The sequence below is a fragment of the Acinonyx jubatus genome, chromosome C1 (genome assembly GCF_027475565.1).
Source record: "Acinonyx jubatus isolate Ajub_Pintada_27869175 chromosome C1, VMU_Ajub_asm_v1.0, whole genome shotgun sequence".
NCBI classification, from domain to species: domain Eukaryota; kingdom Metazoa; phylum Chordata; class Mammalia; order Carnivora; family Felidae; genus Acinonyx; species Acinonyx jubatus.
The window spans coordinates 161,480,958-161,506,679 of NC_069381.1; the positions used below are offsets into that span (position 1 = coordinate 161,480,958).

The 25,722-nt window shown below is 38.2% G+C and overlaps 1 protein-coding gene across 3 annotated transcripts in view; it reads right to left on the bottom strand.

Moving 5' to 3' along the window:
* Positions 1–13,806, bottom strand: part of LNPK (lunapark, ER junction formation factor) — an 80,533-nt gene extending 66,727 nt beyond the window's left edge. For 2 of the 3 annotated variants that reach the window (XM_015086490.3, XM_015086505.3), the window contains exons 1-4: positions 13,332–13,487; positions 6,882–6,970; positions 5,269–5,310; positions 4,058–4,245 (exon numbers count right to left, since the gene is read on the bottom strand). In XM_015086490.3, coding sequence (XP_014941976.1) covers positions 4,058–4,245; positions 5,269–5,310; positions 6,882–6,908 — 257 coding nt within the window. In that variant the 5' untranslated portion in view covers positions 6,909–6,970; positions 13,332–13,487. Of the gene's footprint in view, positions 1–4,057; positions 4,246–5,268; positions 5,311–6,881; positions 6,971–13,331; positions 13,488–13,667 lie in introns of those variants that run through there. The other variant, XM_015086498.3, reaches the window with a different exon arrangement.
* Between the last annotated feature and the right edge of the window lie 11,916 nt (positions 13,807–25,722).

Genomic DNA, 25,722 nt, shown 5'->3' on the forward strand with positions numbered 1-25,722 from the left:
AGAGAAAAGAAAGAGGGAGGGATGGTGGAGGGAGGAAGAAAATATAGCTAAATCCTCTGGGAAGGTCAAGTTTTATGCTAATAAGCCTCTGAAATGATCTTATAATGAAATTTCTAGAAAGTTATAATCTGGAAGAATAAGGTATCTAGGAGTAAAAGTCTAAGACTGCCTGTAGAGTTAGTTAAGGATAGAGACAAAGTTTAATGGCTGTTCACTCTTAGAAAATGAACCAATTCCCAACGTAATGCATATCTGCCAGCATAAGCAAGAAATATAAAATTTAAAATGCAATCTAAACCTTCCCTCATATTGGACGATAGCCATAATGACTCCAATGAAACAAATTCAGCATTTAGATTATAATTTGTTTCAGTAATAGTTGAAAAGATTAGGGATATAAATATACTATTGAATCTGAAAGGCAGAAAAATAATAGGTTGGGAATCATCCCAAGCTCCTCCCTATTACATCCTGAAAAGAAGATATAATAAAACATCAAAGCATCTTATACAGAGTATTGACATTCTATCATAAAAGATAACTTTAAGGTAGTTATGATTATGCAATATATGCTCATTCCTGAATCCATGACCGCTCTGTCCAGTAAAAGCATTTGGGAAATTTGGAACGCAGAAGTGAGTCACTTTTTGCAATATCAGGTAGATTGCTAAGCTTTATAATCAGTGTAGACTGTGATAAGTAAAACAATACGTTTTATTACTAATTCTGCCTCCATTTCTTTAGGTAAACCCTGGTCCAGACCTCAAAACTTTTGTTTCCAAAGGAAAACGGTCCAGGAATAAGCTCAGGCAATAGCTCACATGAAAGAAAATGTCCTGTGGTAAGTCTTCTTTCTTTATACCACAGCATCCACTTTCACGTTGTTGTATTTTATTTCATGCTTTTTTGATTGCCATCAATCAGAAGGACAATTCTATTCTTTGTTTGATAAACAAACTCTATGCTTCCTAGAGTGAAGAGCTCAGTGAAACAGAAGCTGCAGCAGTTGAGAACCAGGTCACAAATGTGAATGAGACAAAGTGAGAAATGGCTCTGAAGCTTAACAAACCAAGAAATACTAGATGCAGGTGATGCAGAACAGGCAGAAGGACACAGTAAGGACAATAAAGCCTCATACTCAAAAGAGTAGAGAGATCAAACTGAAGAAATAAACATTTTTAAAGAAATTAAGTTTTTCTACTTTTATGAACAATTAGTATATGATTTATTTGCCAAAAAAAAAAAAAAAGTCTTCTGCAGCATAGTAGCAGATCCAGTAGATCACAATTTGTGAACAGCCATTAGAATTAGCACAGTAAAGTTCCCTGTCATTCTTTTGCAACTAGATACAAATCTTTCATAATTAAAAAAAAAATCTATTTTTATATAGTAATGGATGTCAAGTGAAGTGGGTTTGGGGGGGGTTAAGTTTATTTATATATTTTTGAGAGAGAGAGAGAGAGAGCCCATGCCCATATACAAGGGGGGGGGGGGGGACAGAGAGGGAGGGAGGGAGGGAGGGAGAGGGAGAGACAGAGACAGAGAGAGAGAGAAAGAGAGAGAGAGAGGGAGGGAGGGAAAGAGAATCCCAATCAGGCTCCACAATATCAGTACAGAGCCCCATTCAGGGCAAGAACTCACCAACTGTGAGACATCAAGAGTCAGACACTCAACAGACTAAGCCACCCAGGTGGCCCTCAAGTGAGTTTTTTAAAGTTTTTTAAAGATGTTTCAATCAAGTAAACATCACATCTATTCCCTTTCTAAATTTCTTTTCTCCCCTCTTTTAATGAAAAACTAGAAAGGAACGAGGGAAGGGGGCTCAGCATTATAAAGCCCACTACTATACCTGGGATAAGAAGCATTCCAAAAGATTTCAAAAGAGAAGGAAAATAAAGAAAATGGCAGAGATGTTATTTCATAATATGCATGCACTCAATTTTTTATTCTTTTACCTACATATAAAAGCTAAAATTTTATGATCTCTCGGAGTTCCAATTTGAAATTATGTCCTGCACTACAGACTAAACAAATTTTTTTTTACTACAGCAGTCCCAAAGAAAGAGATCCTACACCCACCAAAAACCCTAAATATCACCGACTCCTCCTTTTCCATTACCTTCCATTTCCTCCCATCAAGTTGCCTCAGTTTTACTTCTGAAACACTGCTAAGTCATCTATTCATCTCCACTGCCACTGGGATGTCCCAATCCAGATGGATTTTTAGATTAAACTCCTATAACAGCACCCTAGCTGATCTGTTTCTATCCTTGTCCTCCTCTACTCAATCTCCACAGGCAGCACACATGAGCCTCTTAACTTAAATCTCATCATGCGATTCTTCCACTAAAACCTTTACAAGCTTCCCATTTCACCCAAAATGAAATTCAAATTCCTAGCACCAGGACCCTCCCATGATCCAGAACCTATCTGATTCTGCAAGCATACTTCCTATCACTCTCTCCATCACAGACCCTCAAATAAACCATGCTCTCTTCCATTACACAGCCTTTGTATTTTCTGTTCTCTTCCTATAAAGATCTTCCCTTATCCATATCCCTTCTTAAAAATCTTCAATGACTTCCTATCACTCCTAGATTAAGTCCTAAAGTCATTATCATGGCCTATGAAGCCCTTAAGAAATATCCCTTGCCTAACTATCCAGACTTTCCCTATAATCCAGTCTTTGGCCTTCTTTCAATTCTTTAAACCTTCCACGGTCTATCCACCTCAGGGCCTTTATATATGCTGTTCCTTCTCCCTAACAGACTATCCACTCCCTTGTCACACCACCCTTAATACACATAATCATTCTTTGCATCTCAAACTCAAAGATCACTTTTCAGGGAGGCTATGGTAAGCAGAGTTCTAAAACTATCTCTCTCCCTCCCCCAAGATTTCCATCCTCCAGTTATACAATCAAACAGTAATCTAGGTACTGCTGTGAAGGGACTTTGCAAATATAATTAAGTATTACTCAGATTTTAAGCAAGGGAGATTATCCTGGATTATCCTGGTGGGTCTAATATAATCAGTTAAACCCTTAAAGACAAAGCTTTCTCTGAGTTGAGGGCAGAATTGGAAGTCAGAGAGATACAGCACAGGTCAGCAAACAACCTGACTAGACCTTGAAGATTCTCCCCACAGAGACTCCAAATAAGATCCCGGTCCAGCTGATTGATTAGTTTGATTTAGGCCTGCAAGACTCTAAGCAGAGAACCCAGTCAAGCCACCTGGATCTACACAAACTGTGATACAACAGATGGGTGTTGCTCTAAGCTGCTAAATTGGTGGCAACAATAGAAAATGAACACAAAGGCTCTTCCCTGACCCCCATCTCCATCCCAGACTGGGTTAGGGTCTCTGTTAAGTGTTTCCATAGCATGTGACACTTCTCTTTAGGATATTCATCATACTTACTAATTGATATATGCAGTCTAAAATCTATAGTCAAAGATTTTGTATTTTTGTATACCATACACCATTATAATCTAATACCTACAAAATTGGTACCCATAAATACCAAGAATTGGTACCAATTTTTTATTCAATTGTCTCAAAATTCAATCATTACACACTTTCAGTAAAGGCCTATATTATAAAATATTTCTATAATAAGGGCCAATTGCTTTATAGCAGTGACTAAGACAGGGGAAGAGAGATAGGATGAATGGAATATATTCGGAATTACTGGGTCAGTTGTTCTTTTTATTTTACAAACCCTCCCTCACTTACCACTACCCACAATCTGAGATGTCCACTCTACGCCCTATGACCCTAGGGAAGCATGATCATCTATTAGAGAATCACAAAAGATTCCCACCTAGAGTCATTATTACTAACGTCACTGAGTTAGATTCCTCAGATATGCTGAATTGTAAATTAAGGTTTTAAACAGTTGGTTTACTTTTTTAAAGAAATACTTTTCAAAATGAAAAACAAACAAACAAATTTACTCAAACTGAGACATTATTATTTCATACTAAAGAGAGACTTAATATATTTAAACCATCTGGTCAAAAAGAGGAAAAGTCAACTAAAAGAACAATTTACTTACATCAATGGGAAAGCAAAAAACGGAAGTGTCATGGCAAGTCTTGCTGTAAATTCATCAGGAAGATACCACAAGTATACAATTAAACATGTAAACAGATAGAGAATTGAAGAGTAGAGAATTAATCTTCCAACCCATAATTTTTGTAATCTCTGATTTTTTTCCCTAAATTCTTCCAATGCTTGAATTTCCTGTTGAGAGAGAATTATTCTATATTATTGAAGCGAATCTCAAATTTCATAAAGAAATCAAAATGTTAACAAAAAATTTTAACAGTATAGAGAGGTTACAAAGAAATAATTCTTAAAAGTCAATGAAATATAATACCTTAATATTTTTAAATAGAACATATGAAAAAGAAAATTTTAAATGAGACTAAAAACATGAAATGCCTATTCTGACAAGTTACTCTTAAATGCAAAATTAAGATACTGTTTTTAACCTACCAAATTAGCAAAGATCAAGCATGAAATTGACATCAATAAATAGTATTTATTAAACTAAACAAGTAATAATTCTCCTTTTATAAGGTCTAAAAAAATCTAGCTATATAAAGAAAGAATGAATAAAAACTGGGGTGCCTGGGTGGCTCAGCTGGTTAAGCATCCGACTCTTGGTTTTGGCTCAAGTCATGATCTCACAGTTTCGTGAGTTCAAGCTCCATGTCAGGCTCCGTGATGACAGTGTAGAGCCTGCTTGGGATTCTCTGTCTCCCTCTCTTTCTGCCCTTCGCCCACCTGGGCTGTCTCTGTCTCTCTCAAAATAAATAAATGAAATTAAAAAAAAAAAAAAAGGAATTAATAAAAATTAAAACAGTGACCCATACTAGATTCTTTCAATCTATTCATCACTCTTAATATTCCTAAGGAATAACCATTTTTGATAACAGAAAGTAAAAAAAGCTGTGAAGTTTGTGTACTGATAAAAATTGTTGCAGACCATCTTATAATCTACTTTATCCTATCTGTAACATTGATTTATGCCATGCTATGCATCTAATTCCATTCTAACAGGTTCTATTGACACAGGCTTCTTAAGTCACTGATTCACTCTGAATTTTTTTGAAATAATGTAACATTAAAGTCTTCAGGCTTACTCTATATCATCTCTAATTCCCAAACCAGATCCAGTCTCCAAAATACTACACATATACTATAATAATATTTATGTAATACCTAAAATGAATTAAAACACCCCAGAGCTAAAAAACATACCTTATCTATATTTTCCAGAACTTCTACAGTTGACGGTTTTGTCTGTTATAAAAACAGATGAGACATTAAAACTTGTTATTGCAAACTTAGATACATTTTGATTTATAAAATCACAAAAGAACATTTTAATTCAAAATTAAGCTTTTTCAAATATTGTTAAACAATGTATACTCCTATTTATTTATAAATAACATTTAGATTTAAATAAAAATTATAAAGAGAACTACGTAAGATTAAAGAAACAAGCATTTTCCTACTTGACTTTTTAGCCTGAGTACTTTCAACTCTGACAGTTCATTTTTTACCAGTCTTAATCCCAGAACACACTTTTATAGAGAAAAAGAAATTCTCCTCCAAGAAAAGTTTTCTTAGACATGATTATTCAAAAGAACTCCTACATTAAAAAACTCAAGATTAAAGATGGTCTGATTTACTATTGCTAAAAGTTCATTTAGGACTCTGGAAGTCAAAATCAATAGGCTACCTTCATTCTGAATTCCTACGTTTCTGAAGATTAGATTTTAAAAAGGCACCTAAGAATACTTCATTATAGCAGAGCTTGTTTGTTAAAAATATTTTTTATACACCCCGAATAAAAAGCAGCCAAAATGTCTCATACAACACTTGTGAAACCATTTACCAATTATGTACTCAATAATATAGGAGGATAATGAATATCAATTCATTGCAGCTCCCATAAGAGTTGTTAACATTAGGTTGAACCACATGAAATTGCTTTTTATGTAAGTCAAAACTGTTGAATATTGGTACTTTCATATGATTCAACCTAACAAAGACAAAGAAAAAATAGGCAAATTTGATCCTCAAGCAGAACTGTAACAGAGTTTTAAAGGAAAGAGCAAGGAGTCCATGGAATACCAAAACAAAGCAGTTCCGGTAACAGTCCAAAAACTAGTGTACCAAGCATTTCTAGGCTCCATTATTATCCTAAAAAGGAATTAAAAATAAGCAAAGTAGTTTGTCTGAGATTACATTATCTCCTCTCATATTAGAAAAGAGCATATATTAATATATTTTATATTTTATAGTACTAAATTGGAGATACTTCCTCTAAAGCCTTAACCAATAACATCAAACTACATTTCAAATTTTGTTTTAAGCCTCTAATTCCTAAAAGTATACCTAGTATAACTTCAGCAAATATTTATGACAAGCTTTAAGCAAAAAGAGATAGCCTGTAAAATCAGGCATTGTATAGCATACAACTATAATTTCAACCATTTCAACAATAATAATAGTTTCAACTATTTTTCAAATAAGATTGAAATGTAGGCAATATAAGGGGAAAAAGCTAGAAAAGATAGCTATTTTCACATGAATGAATAAACAAAAATAATTCATAAGTCAAAGTGAAACAATTATTTTAAACAGAGGCATTACATACCTCCATGGCAAGCAGATCTATTAAAGTCCAAATATAATTCATAAGAATTATAATTCTTCTAATTCATAAGAAAAGGAAGAAATTTAAATAGAATTAGGGACAATATCAAGCTTTACTCAAGTCTATACTACAAAGGAGACTTTTACAAACAGGTTTATGTGACACTTTATATTAGACTAAGAACTGGCCATAAAGAAAAATAATTTACCTTCCATCGAGAAAATAATCCACCCATCTTTTATTTTTAGAAACTGGGCACAATGATAAATATCATCAATTGTCCAAAGGAATTCACAGCTAGAGAAAAAGCAAGTATTTAAAATTTTTAGGTTAAACACACAGCATACCCACTATAAAATATAGATGTTGCAATACTGCCAAAAAATAACATACAATACTAATTTCTCTGAACTCCACTTATGTGGAATTTTAATTTAGAGAGCCTTGGGATAGTCTACCCTTCAAGAAATCCCTTCTTCCAAATCAGGACATATTTAAAAGTAAAAATAAGCTGAAAAGGCTTTTAAATGGCACGACATTTTAGCAGCGTATATTCATACTACTTTGCAATTTGCTGTTGTTTACAGTAGATCCCCTAATGTTGTAAGAAAAGTTTTATTAAGCTACTTTCATTCCACACGCTTAAATACAAAATCTCTATCATTCAGCTATCTACCAACTAAACTAGTTATTTGGAATTAGCATTTTAGAATGTTTAGCATAACATTATTTTACAAGTAATAACAGAAAGCCAACTGGATTTTGAATAAGAAAATAAGGATTACAGAACTACCTGTGACCTTGAGCAAATCATTTATTGTTTCTGGAGCTTTAATTTTATTTTCTGTAAACTAGACTTACTATACCACCACTTTTCACAGGATAGCCTTCCTTACTACCATTTTACAGATAAGAAAATTAAGTGAAAAGACATTCAGCAATTTTCCCAATAGCTCAGAAGACACATGATTCAAAACCACTCTATCTTCAGACTTCTGGTCTGTTCACTACTGTTCCAACACCCAAATAAACATTTCTCTCTGAAACTGGGTCTAAGTCCCTCAAGTCAGTTGACCTTCATGTCAGTTAGTGTATATCTAATGTCCTTATTTCAGTCATTTTTCTAGTATTCTCAAATGTATTATAATATTACCATATGGATAAAAATGTATCAGCAATCTTAGGTTCTAAATCAATTTACCAGTCGATAACTATATAAGTTTTTACTCTTTTAAGTTGAAAGAGTAAAAACATACTTTCAAATTTACACACTTTTACCAGGTGTAGTTATATACTGCCAATGTATAAAACTACTTCATTTCCACACACACAAAAAAGTTAGGCCATAATTCTTACATTTTTTAAAACCATTAATGTAATCACAAAATAATACCAGTACCAAGTAAATACATTCACTCTGCGACACTATTTATAGGCTGGAATTAGCATAAGGCATACCCATCTTGGACTTTCTTGGGTAGAGAAGTAACAAAGAGCCTAATTATTAAATACTTTCACTTACAAAGCGATTTCTAGTACCAGATATACCAATAATCTGTCCTGAAATTTTCTGTGTTTATAAATATAATGAATGTTATCCGCCACATTTAAGTTGCAACCTAAATATTATTAATCCTTCAATATTAACTAAGTATTCAAATTTCTAAAGTGCAGTTTTAGGAAATCCTGGAACTTTAATGAATAAAAGTATAAATTTCTCAGTTAAAACATTAAATAGATCTCAAAATCTTCTGAAGATGCTAAAAATACTAAGAAAGGTGATGGGGTGGGGGTGGATTTACATGAGCCACTTAACTTGGTATTTTCAAAGTATATAGTAATTCTCTACTATTCGGGAATTAATTGTATGCTGTCAAGCACAGAGTTTTGCACACAACTGGTCTACACGTTTTGGTTTCTAACAATTATATGCCTCCAAGTTAAGTTTGTAGCCATCACAAGTCAGGATTTTTAATACTTAAAAGTAATCACAGGGGTGTCTGCTGGCTCAGTTGGTAGAGCATGGGACTACTGATCTTGGGGTCATGAGTTTGAGCCCCATGTTGGGGGTAGGGTTTACTTAAAAATAAATAATTCTTTAAAATAACATTGAAAAAGAAAGTAATGACAACAATAAAGATAGCAATTAAATATTTGGTAAGTACTGCTATTTCTCTAGGAAACCCTAAAACAAACGCCTTACATGACTTTTATTATTTAGATACTACTATCATCCCATTTTCCAAATGTTGGAAACTGAGGCTAGGGAAGTAAAGTAATTTGGTCCCAAAAATACTAAGTAGCAGAGCCAGACACAGCATTTTAGTTTTGGCTTTTTATGAAGAAACTGGTTATTCCCAGTAACACGAAATCAGAAATAAAGTCTGCTTTATATAAATTAGATTGGAATATTTATACATAAAATATATGAAAGCACCTCTGACATTCTCAAATAGCTGGTAAACAGAGCTACTGAAGTGGAAAGTAAGTTATAAACACAAGAGACAGTGTTGGTACAGTGGATCATTGTAGCCCACATCTGATTAAATCTGAATGTTTAAATCTGCATGGAAGAGAAGCTAAATGATTTGCCAAATCATTTTGGCAGCTAGCTCTAGTTAGGGGCAGAACTGATACTAGGAGTCTGCAAGCACTGCTTTTACTTTTTTACTGAATATCACTTTTTAAGTAAGCATAATATGAAATATGTGCATAATGTTGCAATTAATATCAATTATTTGCTTGGAGAACTGTTATGGTGTTAATGAAATAAACTATGAGATTTCTAAAGCAGAGTATTCTGCTTTAGAATTTGTCCTCGAAAACAACATTATGGTAAATAGTCATTAAATGTCATATCCATGCTTTCAGGGTCATAATCAAAGAATGAGTCAACCCTCATTGTTCCAGCAATTTTCCTATCAAATTCCAGTATTGTTTAAGAAGCTGATTTACTATGGGGCACCTTGGTGGCTCAGTTGGTTAAGCGTCGGACTTCAGCTCAGCTCACATAATCTCATAGTCTGTGAGTTCAAGCCCTGCATCAGGCTCTGTGCTGACAGCTCAGAGGCTGGATCCTGCTTCAGATTCTGTCTCTCTCTCTGCCCCTCCCCCTGCTCACACTCTGTCTCCCTCTCAAAAATATAATAAAAACATAAAAAAATTTAAATAAAAAAAGAAGTTGATTTGCTATAATACACAACTAATGGAGTACTTTCCATCAGATATGAAAGCATAACAAAATTAAGTAAATCAACTCTTTATAGCTTTCGTTTCATACCTCTTCTGTTTTCCAACTCTTTTTCCCTCCTTGCCATACTCCAATTCCTGTAGCCCATTACTTACTATGAAATCTTGGGCAAATAAGCTATTTAATGTCTCAGTTACTCAGTATCTTCATCTGCAAAAGAGGGAGAGTTAAGGACCCTCTTTAAATGTTGAAAGGCTTGGGGCACCTGGGTGGCTCAGCCGGTTAAGCGACCAACTTTGGCTCAGCTCAGGTCATAATCTCACAGTTTGTGGGTTCAAGCACCACATCCGGCTCTGTGCTGACAGCTCAGAACATGGAGCCTGCTTCGAATTCTGTGTCTCCCCCTCTCTCTCTGCCCCTCCCCAACTTGTGCGTGCACACACGCGCTCTCTCTGTCAAAAATAAACATTAAAAAAAATTTTTTTAATGTTGAGCGGCTTGAATGACACAATGCATTCTAAAGCATTTACAGCAGTGTCTAACACATAAATAATTCCTCAATATAAATTGTTTTTACTGCTGTGGTCATTGCTATTTCCTAACCCATCTCTTCCAACAAATGGAAAATACATGGGAAGCAAATAACTACCATTTCTTTCAGAAGCATAAATCAATGTTTGCCCTTGAGTGGACAGATGGCTCAATCTCAAGTGGCTTGTCCCCAAGAACTCTTCCATAAATGTGTACGGTCTCTTTCCACTCTGATATCACAGTGGAACCTGACATGACCTTAAGAGCTGGATGCATCTAATGTGTTTTCCAGTAAGTAATTATGCCCACCATATTATTTCAATGTTTTGAATGTTCAATGTTAACTGATATTCACACTCAGGTTTGGGTGTCAGAATTTAAAATCCTGGGTCATGTCATTCTTAAATTCTCAGCTTACTTCAAGTCATATTAAAATAATGGAGTAGGGGCGTGGCTCAGTAAATTGAGCATCTAACTCATAATTTCAGCTCAGATCATGATCCCAGGGTCACAGAATCGACCCCTGCTAGGGCTCTGCGCTGAACATGAAGCCTGCTTAGGATTCTCTCTCTCCCTCTCCCTGTCCCTCTCCCTCTCTCTCTGCTCCTCTCCCCCTCCCCCCAAAAATAATTAATTAATTAATTAATTTAAATAATGGAAGGGTGCCTGGGTGGCTCAGTTGATTGAGTGACCAACTTTGGCTCAGGTCATGATCTCTTAGTTTGTAAGTTAGAGTCCCGCATTGGGCTTGCTGCTGTCAGCATCGAGCCTTCTTGAGATCCTATGTCCCCCTCTCTCTGCCTCTCCCCACTGGCATTCTCTCTCCTAAAAATAAATAAACATTTCAAAAAAAATTTTTAAATAAAATGAAAAAAATAAAGGAGTAAAAAAGATCTGGATTCAAAATATGGCTCAACCACATACTAGCAATGTGATCTTAGGTAAATTAAACTCTCTAAACCTCAGTTTCCACATCTGTAGAGTGGTGAAGCTATCTACACTTTACAGAATTATTGTATGAATTAAATGAAATTATGTATCACCTGACACAGTGTCCAACTAGTGTGCACATAATAAACTGTAGCCACTATTATTACTATTATCAGAAAGCAATACTCCTCATACAAACACCTTTCTTTCTAAACTCATAAAGTATCTGTTTTCATAATTTTAAAATGGGAAAAATAAGTTACAGTTTGTATTTTAACTGAAAATGTTTTGCTCCCATTTACTTTAACATTAAAAAAATAAAACAACATATCCTGCAGGTTCTTCCATTAAAATAATCTTGCAGGCCTTTAACAGCAAAGCAAGTTAACTTTTATATTTATCAACTTCCAAACCTAAGTGGAAAGTATTCAGTCACCATCAACAGTACCTCTATTTGTACTATTCAGTTTAAGCTTAAGAGTGATTTGTTCTAGAACTCTAACTTTCCAATATCCTAGCTAAAGGCAATTCTGAAATATACCAAACCACCACATTTATTGCTCAAAAATAAAATTACTGAAAAGAGGTACACCTCTAAAAGTAACTTTACTACACGTTGATTAATTCTGGTGTTCATGGTAAGTTGATGTTCATTTTGAACTAACTTCCAAGAAGTGACTATATTTAATATGGAAAGGTTTCTAATATTAAATCATACCTGTTTGACAGTCATAGGACTTCTTTTCTTACATTCTCTCTCAAGTTAATATATAATCACCATGTAACTTTATTAACAGTGTTGGACTGATCTTAATAGATGACAGAGAAACTTAAAATTCTAATTTTAAAGGCACCATTCTTGTTTTTAAAAACGTGTTCAAAATCAACTTCCTCCTAAAATGGAACTATGAGGGCTGCTGAGAACAAGAGATTAGCATTCCCTGCCAGTTTGAACATATGCCTGAAGCCAAGCTCACTCAGATGCACACACACTGCTGTGAACAGGGTCATTTCTGTCAACGGTGACACCCAAGCCAGAGAGAAAGGAGAAAACAATTGACACAAACCAGAAGCCAACTGGGAAAAAAGCAGAACATGGAAAATTCAATGAGTCACCAGTTTTATTACTGTGAGGGCACCATCAGCAAAACTGAGTTCACCAATCACAACTCTCAATACCCGTACCCACTATTAAAAAAATTAAACTATTTTCTTTAAACAGTTTATTTTTAAGTAATCCCCACACTCAATGCGGGGCCCAAACCCATAACCTCGAGATCAAGAGTCGCAGCCTCCGCCCAACCCAGGCACCCCCAAGAAATAAACTATGGATGTAGTTTAGATTTGCTCTTCTCCTCCCGCTGCGCCCAAGACACCTACGCAACCTCTCCCTGCCCTCCAGCCTTACACCGCCCACCGTCCCTCAAATAAGGACAACGGTTGTAGAGAGGCTTCTCTAAGCAGCACACAATCCACGCCCACATGGCTGGGCCGAGCAGCATGACACTGACAGTTTTCGGTCCCTCCCAATCTGTCCAATTCGTGGCGCCTCCGCACAACTCAGAGAAAAAAAACGAGACAGAGAACACTCAAGGCGACAGCTTAGCTTAGGGTAGAACCTTCGGACCCTTCGTCTCGACAGAGGCGGGCCAAAGAGCCGATGCTCAGCTCAACCCAGACACCCACACCGGAATCTGAGAACAAGGCGGGGAAACCGCCTCCCCTTCGCGGGGATAGGTGGGGGGAAGGGGTCTCTAGCACTCCAGAGTCAGCCCTGCCACTTGGCTGGGAAATCAAGAGGAGCAGGAGGCGATGTTGGTTAGCGCGCAGCCCGGCGGGAGTTTGACTAGCCGCCGCCGCAGGGCTCTTAGGCCACTTGGCATGAGGCGGGGGCGCCTGGGAGACGCAAGCGGGGGAACCGGGAGCGTATCTCCCAGGGAAAAGCTCGGCGCGCTTCCCCTTTGCCGAGCCCGCCACCCCCAGTTGCCTTCATTTTAAGCGTTCTACCTGCAAGAAGCGGGCAAAGCCCGGCGCTTTGTCCACGTCTGCCAGCTTCGGCGGCCACCGCGCAGCCTGCCTCCCGAGCAGGCAGCAGCCGCCACTGACAGAGCGATGGGCCCGGCCAACTCCTTCCCATCAAACCCCGCGCTTCCGCCGCCGGCCAATCGGCGCCGCGGCCGGCGCGCGCCGCTCCCCGGTCACGTGACTGTGGCCCGAGCGGACAGTTGGGGCGGGCCAGTCCGGCCGTTGGCCGGGGGCCTCCTGTCCCTGTCGCTTCCGCGGCTAAGCAGGGTGCTCCTCGTCGTGTCTCAGGGGTATACTGCCATTTATTATGAGTCTTACCAATAGCGGTTATTTCTTACTCGTCCTCTGCCCCCGATTCTCTTGAAGCCTGTTCTGCCGAGTCTCACTGGAGAAGGAGAACCCCGAAATTGGTCCTGGTGGTCCTAGACCGGCCGCGAGGGAGACGAGTGCGGTTGAGGGTGGAGACGGCTGTGTCTGGAAAGGACTCCGCCTTGAGGAGTCCCAGATCAGCTGTCATCCAGCCGGCAGCAGTGCGAGTGCTGAGAAGAGGCCAGTTCCCAAGCCAGTGGGGAAAATTCAGCCTAGACTCCAGGAGTGCTTGGGGCTCTTATCACCCATGGACGTCAAAAAGGGTCATTTGATGACAGGACGCTTACCTCACCCGTGTGTGGTGAGCTGCAAATGGCACATGATGTTGATTTCAAACCCACGTATGGCAGAAGCTGAGTTTTCTATTTCAAAACTCTTACCTCCAGGATACTCCCTTCACAGGTCGTGATACGTGGGCCCACGAATAAACCACCCAGGCTGCATTCACCTCAGATTTGAAACACTGGCTAAAGAGCAATTTCCTAGTCAACTGGAAATGACAAGTCCCAATAAGGAAAGATACTTGAACCACACAAGATAAGGATGGAGAAGGGTAGAAAAGCAAGCCAAAGCCTTGGTCAGTGTTTTACCTCCGTGACATGTTTTAACCCTTTGTGCAAACATTTTAGTGGGATTTTTTTTTTTTATTTTTAGTTACATAGGCTTTTGAAAACAATGTTTCCAAAGGGGAACCCTCTTTCACTGGTGGTGGGAATGCAAACTGGTGCAGCCGCTCTGGAAATCAGTGTGGAGGATCCTCAAAAAATTAAAAATAGAACTACCCTATGACCCAGCAAGAGCACTGCTAGGAATTTACCCAAGGGATACAGGAGTGCTGATGCATAGGGGCACTTGTACCCCAATGTTTATAGCAGCTCTTTCAACAATAGCCAAATTACGGAAAGAGCCTAAATGTCCATCAACTGATAAATGGATAAAGATGTGGTTTACATGTACAATGGAATACTACTTGGCAATGAGAAAGAATGAAATCCTGCCTTTTGCAGCAACATGGATGGAACTGGAGGGTATTATGCTAAGTGAAATAAGTCAGGCAGAGAAAGATACCATATGCTTTCACTCATGTGGATCTTGAGAAACTTAACAGAAGACCATGGGGGGGGGGGAATATAGTTACAGAGAGAGAGGGGGAGGCAAACCACAAGAGACTCTTAAATACTGAGAACAAACTGAGGCGGGATGGGGGAGAGGGGAAAGTGGGTGATGGGCATTGAGGAGGGCACTTGTTGGGATGAGCAGTGGGTGTTGTAAGGAAGCCAATTTGACAATAAATTATATTAAAATAATGTTTCCGTGATTTTTAAAGACTAATTGTTTGAATGTGCTATATTTAAACTTTGACAATGCAAACAAATAAGGTAAAGTAACAAACTGAACATAGGATCTAGTTGGTAAGAATAAAATCTTACACTGGAAGCTACCAGATAATTCACTGTGGAATCGCTTGTCCTAACTTACAGCTTTTTAAGCTTGAAAGGATGAAGGGAAGGGAACCCAAGTTTACTCCTTGTGTACTATGGGTCAGGCACTTTACAAACCTAGAAGAAAATGAAACATTTCATTTATTTTGATATGGAAATTAAACCATTTTGATTTTCATCCTATGCTATTTCCAAGTATATTTTTTAAAGGCCTATGCAGTTACACAAATATATCTCCTCACCTCAGGAATATATTTTCCTAAGATAACAGGGAAGAAATGTTCTCCACTTGCTAATGGTTTGTTCTCTAGTTTTAATTGGGCCATCAAAGTCTGTTGTAAAGGGGGGAGGGGAGACCAGAACTAGATGGTTGCCAGAGATCCCAAATCTAATCCTGAGACAAAATTCCATAGGTAATTGCCCTAGAAGAGGAGAGGCTTGACCTGGCAAGGGGAGGGAGGGATGTATTGAATCCTTAACTCTTTTAATTGAACAACTTTGTAAGGTAAATATCATTTTCAAATGAGGAAATTGAATAGAAATATACCGTTGAAGCTAGCATTACACCACTGCCTCCTTTATATTATGTGATGAAGGTTTGTCAGGCACAGCAAGGGAAGATACTAGAAGCAGAGAAATCAACATATGCACTATATCAGGGTCACACCAAATATTTATTAGGGACAAGACCATGTGTTGTGTAAGGATACAGAAATAAAATAGCTGCCCTGAAGCAATTGATACTAGCGAGAGAAACCTTCACAAAAATAAGCAAAAAAATACAATATAGGGTAAATAAGTGCTATGATCGTGGCAAATGTTCAAGAGTTGGAAAATGATAAAGCAACAGCAGCCAGAGGGGAAACAGGAAAGCCAATGAAGGTGGTGCTTTAGCGAAGTCCAAATATTAAAGAATTATTCCTTACTAATCCTAAAATAGTCCTAGAGTCTAGGTAGTGAATAGAGTCTAGTAATAGAGTCTAAGGAAGTGAAATCAAAAAAACACTAGAGAAGATGAGCAAGGAAACAAACTACTCTAGGCAAAAGAATGCTAAAGGGCCTAATTCAACAAATAAGTAAACCACATTTCATTCAAGAACTAAATGAAAGTTGCAAGGGATGAGTACCAGGAGGGCTTACGATAGAGTCACTCATTGAACTGGTCAGAAAGGTTAGGGAAGGCTGCCTTGAGGAAGTCACACTGGAGTGGAGATCTGAAGGATGAGATACTGAGAAAAAGAGAAAAGAAAACAAGGAACATCATGCGTAAAAACCTTTGTCAGAGGGAAAACATTGCAAGCCTGAGGGACAGATCAATGTGGCTAGCACATAGATTGCAGGAAGAGAGTGCTACAGTATGAAACTGGAGACCAGACTAAGCAGGACCTTGTTGGCCATACTGAGAACCTTCATCCTTTTCTTGAGAAACAGAGAGGGGATTTAACCTGATCAGGTCTGTATTTTGAAAAAGATCATTCCAGCTGCAATGTGGGGATATGGACAATTAGGATCCACAGGTGGTAGTTACTGTTGGTGGTGGTACAACCGGATTGGGATGGAAACAAGGAGATGGAGACAGGTGGGGAAAATGGAACAATTTAGGAAGTAAAATGGGAGACTTTGGTGATGGATGTATATACGGTGGGGTGGACTGGGGATTGAAAGAAAGGAAGGAGACTGACATGATGGGATCTCTGGTAGGCCCAGTGGGTGGATAGTAACGATCCCCAGTGAGATATGGGGAACATTGGAAGGCAGTTGGGTTTGGGGGGTAGATGGTGATTTCAGTTTGAACATGTTGAGTTTAAGATGTTTTTGTGATTTCAAGGAGAGCTGTCGTGTAAATAGATCTATTATCCTGCAGCACTGAGAAGTCTGGGCTAAAGGAAGAGAGGGGAAAAAAAAATTAGAGATTGTAATCTCTCTCCATAAGGTACTTATTTTTTTTCACAATGCAAAAAAAAAAAAAAATACCACTTCCTTATTATAAATAAATGTTTTGTTTTTAAATATACTACAGAAAACAAAATAAAACGTAGAAGTCTTTAAAGATGTTTCCCAGAATTCCCTATGAATCACCTGGACCTTGGTTAAAAAAACAAATTCTCAGGCCCCTTCCCTGGAGATTCTGATTCCCCATGTCTGGTATGGAGCCCAGAAATTGGGATTTTTTTAACAAGTGCCTCTGGTGATTCTTCTTATCAAAGAGTTTCTCTGAGAAATGGTATGCCCGTGCCACAGGCCACCTGCATAAGAGCTACCCAAGGTACTTATTAAAAACAGACTCTTAGGCCTTGCAGACTAAGATCCCTAAGGGTAGGAGGGAGGAGAGGAACGGAGGGAGGGAGATACTACCCCACCAGGTGGTCTAAGATTTCACCCTGTATCTCTGACAGAGGCGTGCTAGGCTCTCCACCAGGCAGTGCAGAGGAAAGCTGGTGTCCTTTGCTGAATGATGCATATGAGGCAGCAGGCAACCCTTGCAGACTGCTGTGATAATAGCTTTCCTGCCCCTAGCCCAGGCCTCCTGCCTTGTCTCCCAAAATGGTGCTTAGTCAACCCTGATGCTCTCTTTTCCCCCCACTCCCATCAAACCTTTACCGGTCTTGGCCCCCACCCCAATCTTCTTCAGGGTTATGCTGCATATACTCTTCCCAATTCAGGGGTCTGTGGTTTTATTGTTGTTTTTGTTTGTTAAGCTAATCTGGCCAGGACTAGAAGGGAAATAGGGTCAAATGCTATGTTTCGCTCTTGGCAAGGCTTTTTTTTATTCTCAAGAACCTATTTTGGAAGTGTTTTTGTTTTTTTGTGTTTTAAGTTTATTCATTTTGAGAGAGACAGAGACAGCATGAGTGGGGGAGGGGCAGAGAGAGAGAGAGAGACAGAGAATCCCAAGCAGACTCCACACTATCGGCGAGGAGCCTGATGCAAGGCTCAAATTCACGAAACCATGAGATCATGACCTGAGCTGAAGTCGGACGCTCAACCGACTGAGCCACCCAGGCGCCCCTAATAAAATCTTTTAAATATTATTAGAATCACAATTGTGAAGGGAAAAAAAGTCTTTAAGTACTGAATGTCATTATTACTTTTTTGTTACAGGCCATAATGAAAGACCACAATCCTTGTTAAAGTCGATGAATCATAGGGTAGTTCTCTTTTTAGCATTTTGAGCAACTTCCGTACTGTTTCCCAGAGTGGCTACCCCAGTTTGCATTCCCACCAACAGTGCAGGAGGGTTCCCCTTTCTCCACATTCTTGCCAACACCTGTTGTTTCTTATATTGTTGATTTTAGCCATTCTGACAGGCGTGAGGTGATATCTCATTGTAGTTTTGATTTGTATTTCCTTAATGATGACTGATGCTGACATCTTTCATGTGTCTGTTGGCCATGTGTATGTCTTTTTTGGAAAAATTTCCTATTCACTGGAAAACAGTAAGGAGTTTCCTCAAAAAGTTTTTTAAAAAATGAAATACCCTAGGATCCAGCCGTTGCACTACAAGGTATTTATCCAAAGGACACAAAAATACTAATTCAAAGGGATACATGCACCCCAATGTTCATAGCAGCATATCTACAATAGCCAAACTATGGAAACAGCCCAAGTGTCCATCGACTGATGACTGGATAAAGAAGCTGTGGTTTATATATACAATGGAATATTACTCAACCATATAAAAGAATGCAATCTTGCCATTTACAACAATGTGGGTGCAGCTAGACAGTATTATGCTAAGTAAAATAAGTCAGAGAAAGACAAATACCATATGATTTCACTCATATGTGAAATTTAATAAACAAAACAGACAAGCAAAGAGACAAACCAAGAAACAAACTCTTGGTTTTTTTTAAATATGAAATTTACTGTCAAATTGGTTTCCATACAACACCCAGTGCTCGTCCCAACAGGTGCCCTCCTAAAACATACCCTTAACTAGAGAGAACAAACTGAAGGTACCAGAAGGGAGGTGGGTGGGGGGGTAGGTGACATAAGTGAGGGAGACTAAGGAGTGCAGTTGTATTGAGTACCAGGTATCGTATGGAAGGGTTGAATCACTATATTGTACCCCTGAAACTAATATCATACTGTATGTTAACTGACTGGAATTTATTTATTTATTTTTTTAAAGTTTTTTTTTTAACGTTTATTTATTTTTGAGACAGAGAGAGACAGAGCATAAATGCGGGAGGGTCAGAGAAAGAGAGGGAGACACAGAATCTGAAACAGGCTCCAGGCTCTGCACTGTCAGCACAGAGCCTGACACAGGGCTCGAACTCACGGAGGTGAGATCATGACCTGAGCTGAAGTCAGACACTTAACCGACTGAGCCACCCAGGCGCCCCTAACTGACTGGAATTTAAATAAAAACTTTAAAACAAAAACAAAAACAAAAACCTCTTCCAAAATATTAACCAATAAATAAATAAATAAAGTCCATGAAGTCATCAACCTAAAGCTGCTGCCAACCTTCGTTGACTACACAAATTGTATTTGCTTTACTATTTTCTATTTCTTCGGCTTTTTCATTTCCTCTTTTGCAGGGTCCTCATTCTCTCAATCTCTCTTTTTTCTGTAATTTTAAAAACCTGTATTTTCTTGGCTCTCGTGACTGCCCTTTTCTTCACAATTTTGACAGCTTTGGTGACAATCCTGATGTAATAAGGCAGTTTTTGATGTCTTGAGGCTTTTGTGAATCTCCAGTTTAAATCTTTGGCTTGCAAAAGGATATTTTCTTCCAGATACCTTTGAATTTAGAAGAGTAATTCTAAAAATATCTTGTTCCAAAAAACCTGAAGACAAGGAGGAGCAACTCACCTGTATTTTTTAATTTGCTACTATATGGTAATAACCAGGAAAATGTGTAACTGAGTCGCTCCTATTCCATACACTGGTTTCTTATGAGTATGTGCAGGGAGTTTTGTCACTGGAACACTTGTGTGCTCTGACCGTATCACCGTGTTAGTGGTAAGTTTGCATGCGTAGTCTCCTAAACCACAAGACTTTGTCAGCAATAGATATGCCAGCAAGGCTAAGATGCCTTATAATACATTGGAATGCAAAAAATATACAGAATGCTCGCTCTGTCTCAAAAATAAGTAAATTATTTTTCTTAAAAATAAAAGAAATATTCTTTGTACTATTGAAAAGTAACTTACTGTTTTGGAAATCTTTTAATAATTTCTATGGATAGGGCGCCTGGGTGGCTCAGTCAGTTAAGCGTCCAACACTTGAATTCCGCTCAGGTCATGATCCCAAGGATTATGAGATAGAGGTCCAAGGCAGACTCAGCTCTTAGCATGAGGACTGCTTAAGATTCTCTCTCTCTCTCTCTCTCTCTCTCTCTCTCTGTGTCTCTCTCTGCCCCTCCCTTGCCCATTCTCTCTCTCTCTCTCTAAAATAAAATAAAAATTTTTTCTGTTGAGATAAAGCATCATTCTAGAATGAGCCACTCCGTTTTTTTCATACACTGAAGCTATTTAAATGTCACTCTCAACCTTTGCAGAATGGCTCATTTCAGAGTACTTCAGAGACCTTAGGCTTCCTTTAGGAATTCTACCTATATAGCGGTGCATTGTTCTTATTTTCCATCCAAATTATTTAGCCAAATCTATTTATGACTATGTCTCTGAGCCAGTGAAGTAAAATACTTCAAATATTCTACTTGAGATGTGATCTGTAATGTATACTCTCATACACTGTTAGTGGAGATATTTTTTTTTTAATTTTTTTTAACGTTTATTTATTTTTGAGACAGAGAGAGACAGAGCATGAACAGGGGAGGGGCAGAGAGAGAGAGAGAGGGAGACACAGAATCGGAAGCAGGCTCCAGGCTCTGAGCTGTCAGCACAGAGCCCGACGCGGGGCTTGAACTCATGAACTGTAAGATCCTGACCTGAGCCGAAGTCAGATGCTTAACCGACCAAGCCACCCAGGCGCCCATGTTAGTGGAGATATAAATTGGCAGTAGCCCAACGTCAATTTGAAAACAACTACCAGATTTGAAATATGTATAACACATATTAATTTTATAATTAGAATTGTTTTTTAAAGAAGTAGTTTTTCCCAATTTAACCTTCAGGGTGAACGGGTACAGGGTCTCTGGGTTCAAGGACCTCATACTTTAAGGGTGAAGGAGAAAAGAATGATAACACCTGCTCTTTACTTACATAGAGCATATTTTTAAATATTGGGGTGTATTTTCATAATTTAAATATGAATTATAATCCACAGTTTTAACCCACACAGAAAGTGTGAGCAGTCTACAAAATTTTGAAATTGGCTTAATGCTACCTTTTTGATATTGAAAATAATTGTGTATTAAATGTAAATAAACCCTCAAACTAAGAATAAATGAGTTGTGGGGCGCCTGGGTGGCTCAGTGGGTTGAGCGTCCGACTTCAGCTCAGGTCGTGATCTCACAGCTAGTGAGTTCGAGCCCCGCGTCGGTCTCTCTGCCGACAGCTCAGAGCCTGGAGCCTGCTTCGGATTCTGTGTCTTCCTCTCTCTGCCCCTCCTCCGCTCATGCTCTGTCTCTCTCTGTCTCAAAAATAAATAAACATTAAAAAAATTTTTTTAAGAATAAATGGGTTGTTGTACTATTCACAATATTTATTTTCAAATTATTTTGTTTATTTTGTTTAATGTTTATTCTTGAGGGAGAGAGAGAGACAGAGTGTGAGTGGGGGAGGGGCAGAAAGAGAGGGAGATACAGAATCTGGACCAGGCTCCAGGCTCTGAGCTGTCAGCACAGAGCCCGACATGGCCCTTGAACTCACAAGCCATGAGATCACGACCTGAGCTGAAGTCCAACGCTTAACCGACTGAGCCACCCAGGTGCCCCTTGTTTATTTTTTTAATGTTTATTTATTTCTTTTCAGAGAGAGGAGTGTATGCACAAGCGAGGGAGGGGCAGAGAGAGAGGGAGAGAGAGAATCCCAGGCAGTCTCTGCAGTCATGAACTGTGAAATCATGACCTGAGCCGAAATCAAAAGTCCGACGCCACCCAGGCACCCTAACTTTGTTTTTTTAAAGTTTTATTAACTTAAGTAATCTCTGCACCTGATATGGAGCTCAAACTCATGACCCTGAGATCAAGAGTCACATGCTTCTCCGACCGAGTCAGCAAGACCCCTATTTTGTTTATTTTTGAATGGGTAATACATGTATATGATACAAAATTCAAATGTTACAAAAAGACTATAGAAAAGTCTCTCTCTCACCCTGGCCTCAGGACTTATAGTTCCTCTCCCCGGAGGCAACCACGGTTAGCAGTTCTTGGGTAGCTTTTCAGATATATTTTGTGAATGTATGGATACATTTCTTTCTCTTCTTTTCTGGCACAAAGAGTAGTTCATTCTATATGCTATTCTGCATGTGTCTTAAGAATTAATTCTCAGCGGTGTTAGTGGCTGCATTCAATTGCAAGGACGTAGCATTCTTCAAATAATCTTCTATTAATGGACATTGAGGTTGTTTCTGACCTTGTACAATTATAAACAACATAACAGTCTATAACCTTGTGCATGTGCCATTTCTTTGTGTGTCGATATACATCTGCAAAAAAAAGAATTTCTAGAGGTGGAACCGTTGGGTTAAAGGATATGTGCAACTATAATTTTCAATAGATATTTCCCATTACTCTCCATGGAGATTGCACTGAATGACATTTCCACCAGAAATGTGCTTCTTTCCTCACTCTAGACAAAGCAATGTATGATCACATTTTTATTTTTGACAGTATGGTAGGTTTGAAAAAATGGTATCTCATTGTATTTTTACATTTTTCTAATTATGAGGGAGGGTGAACATCACTTCATGTGTTCAAGAACAACATTTACTTTCAAGATTAACTACATGGGGGCACCTGGGTGGCTCAATTGGTTCAGTGTCTGACTTTGGCTCAGGTCATGATCTCGCAGTTTGTGAGTTCGAGCCCCACGTCAGGCTCTGTGCTGACAGCTCAGAGCCTGGAGCCTGCTTTGGATTCTGTGTCTCCCTCTCTCTCTATTCCTCCTCGGCTTGCACTCTCTCTCTCTCTCTCTCTCTGTCTCAAAAATAAATAAATAAGTAAATATTTTTTTAAAAAGATTCATTACATAAAGAGTAGTCAATATTTCCTTCTAAATTTGATTAGATTTCCCCCCCTCAGTGAAAAAAAACCCTCCCTCTGGGTTGTAACTTTATACTGTCTACCATTTAACTAACTTAATAAATAAATAGATAAATAAGCAAACAAATAAATAATAAATCACTACAACATCTTAGAATATAAAAGCAGGGTTTTTCTACCTTTTCTGCAAGAATTCAAAAGTTTATGTTTGAATTTACAGCAAACATGGAAATTTTCACTAAAATTTTCTATTAGTAAGGTTGGAAATCCCCATAATATATAAATCCTTAATTTTAATTGTTTTTTATAACTCAGTGTCAAAATGCAAAACATATATACCTTAATGAAAAAAATGTTTTTTCTTTAAAACAATAGCTGCCAGTGGGTGATGGGTACTGAGGAGGGCATCTGTTGGGATGAGCACTGGGTGTTGTTATGGAAACCAACTTGACAATAAATTTCATATTAATAAAAAATAAATAAATACATAAAAATAAAACAATACAACAATAGCTGCCATATTATCCAATAATGAATAAACAAACTCCGAAGACTAAGAAAATATTTCCTAATGAAAGCTTATCGTTAGGGACTTTCTTATATGATTATTGATAAGTACTATAAATACAGTATAAACATTTTTTTAAGGTTTTATTTTTAAGGGGCACCTGCGTGGCTCAGCCAGTTAAGTATCCAACTTCAGCTCAGGTCATGATCTCATGGTCATGAGTTCGAGTCCAGCATTGGGCTCTCTGCTGTCAACGCAGCGTCCTCTTCAGATTCTCTGTTTCCCCCCTCTCTCTGCCTCTCCTTCCACCTCTCTCTCCCTCTCAAAAATAAATAAGCATTAAAGAAAAAAGTGTTTATTTTTAAGTAATCTCTACACCCAACATGGGGCTCAAACTCGCAAGCCTGCGATCAAGAGTCACATGCTCTACCAACTGAGCCAGCCAGGCACCCCAAATACAGTATAAGTTTAAGGCAGCGTTCATAAATAGCATGTTTACATTGTTGCTAGTGTTCTGATACCAAAGTAAATAAATATTGTAGGGGCGCCTGGGTGGCTCAGTTGGTTAAGCATCCAACTTCGGCTCAGGTCATGATCTATGGTTCGTGAGTTCCAGCCCCGCGTCGGGCTCTGTGCTGACAACTCAGAGCCTGGAGTCTGATTCTGATTCTGTCTCTCCCCCTGTCTCTGACCCTCCCCCGTTCATGCTCTGTCTCTCTCTCTCTCTCTCTGTCAAAACTAAATAAACATACATACATACATACATACATACATACATAAATAAATAAATATTGTAAATGGATATCAATTGTTTCTCTCTGTTCTGTGTCATTTCAAAGTCAACATTAAATTATCTTTCCATCATTGCTATAAAAGTGATTTTTACTCAATAATACCTAGCGCTTGAAATGTGTCAAAAATCTCAGGACTCTCCCAGTTTGTATTGATCATACGGAAATTAGTATCTTAGAGTTCTATCTAGAGTTCTTAAATATCATTACTTTGGAAAATTAGTCTGTCTTCTCCCTATTTCCCACCCACCCCATAAGCCTCACCCAGAGAAATAACTCTCTCAAGTTATAGATAGGGGATGCCTGTTAATCAATCCGCTGGTCACTGGAGTGAAAGATGTCACTGTCAGATCCTCTGATGCCCTGTATAGTGGCACAGACTTCTGGAATTGAAAGGGAGCCAGATCAAGGAGTCATTTAATCCAGACCTCTCTCTTCCTGCAAGGCTCTGCCTGAAACGTCTAAGACAGATGGTTTGTCCTTAAAATTCACCAGGGACAGAGATTCCACAATATTACTCTGGAGCCTTTTCTAATGTTTAATCACTATTTCTGTCAAGTCAGTTTAAGCTCTTTTCTGCTAGTTTTCCCTCTGCAGACATGGAAAACAGTTGGTCAGCGACCTCTACATAATCACCTTTTCTGTGTGAAAAGACACTTACCTAGGTGCCCTTCAGCCTTGTCTTTAAATTATATAATTTATTTTCTATCCATTTGAATGGCAACATTTTAGCTCATCAATCATTTGGATTATGTTTCATTAAACTCTTCCCATTTGTTCTACATCACTCCTAACTTAGTATTATAATAAGCTCCTTAATTGTGATGTGTGTTTATAAATTTTAATTATTGTAGGACAAAATAACTACACTTTTACTTATTCACTAGGTAACTATTTTTTGAGTATTTTTTGCCAGCAAGAAAAAGATAGGCAAATCTCCTTCTCTCTTATAATATGTACTCTAATAGAAGAAATCAAGAGTAATTGAAAATGGATCTATAATATAACATTTTGATAAGAAAAAAGTCTCCTCTAGTAATTAGAGAAAGGTCAGACTGCTGTGCTAGCGACCCAACAATAGCTAAGTGGTTTGAAAAAGAGGTTTACTTCTTTTTTTTTTTTTAACGTTTATTTATTTTTGAGACAGAGA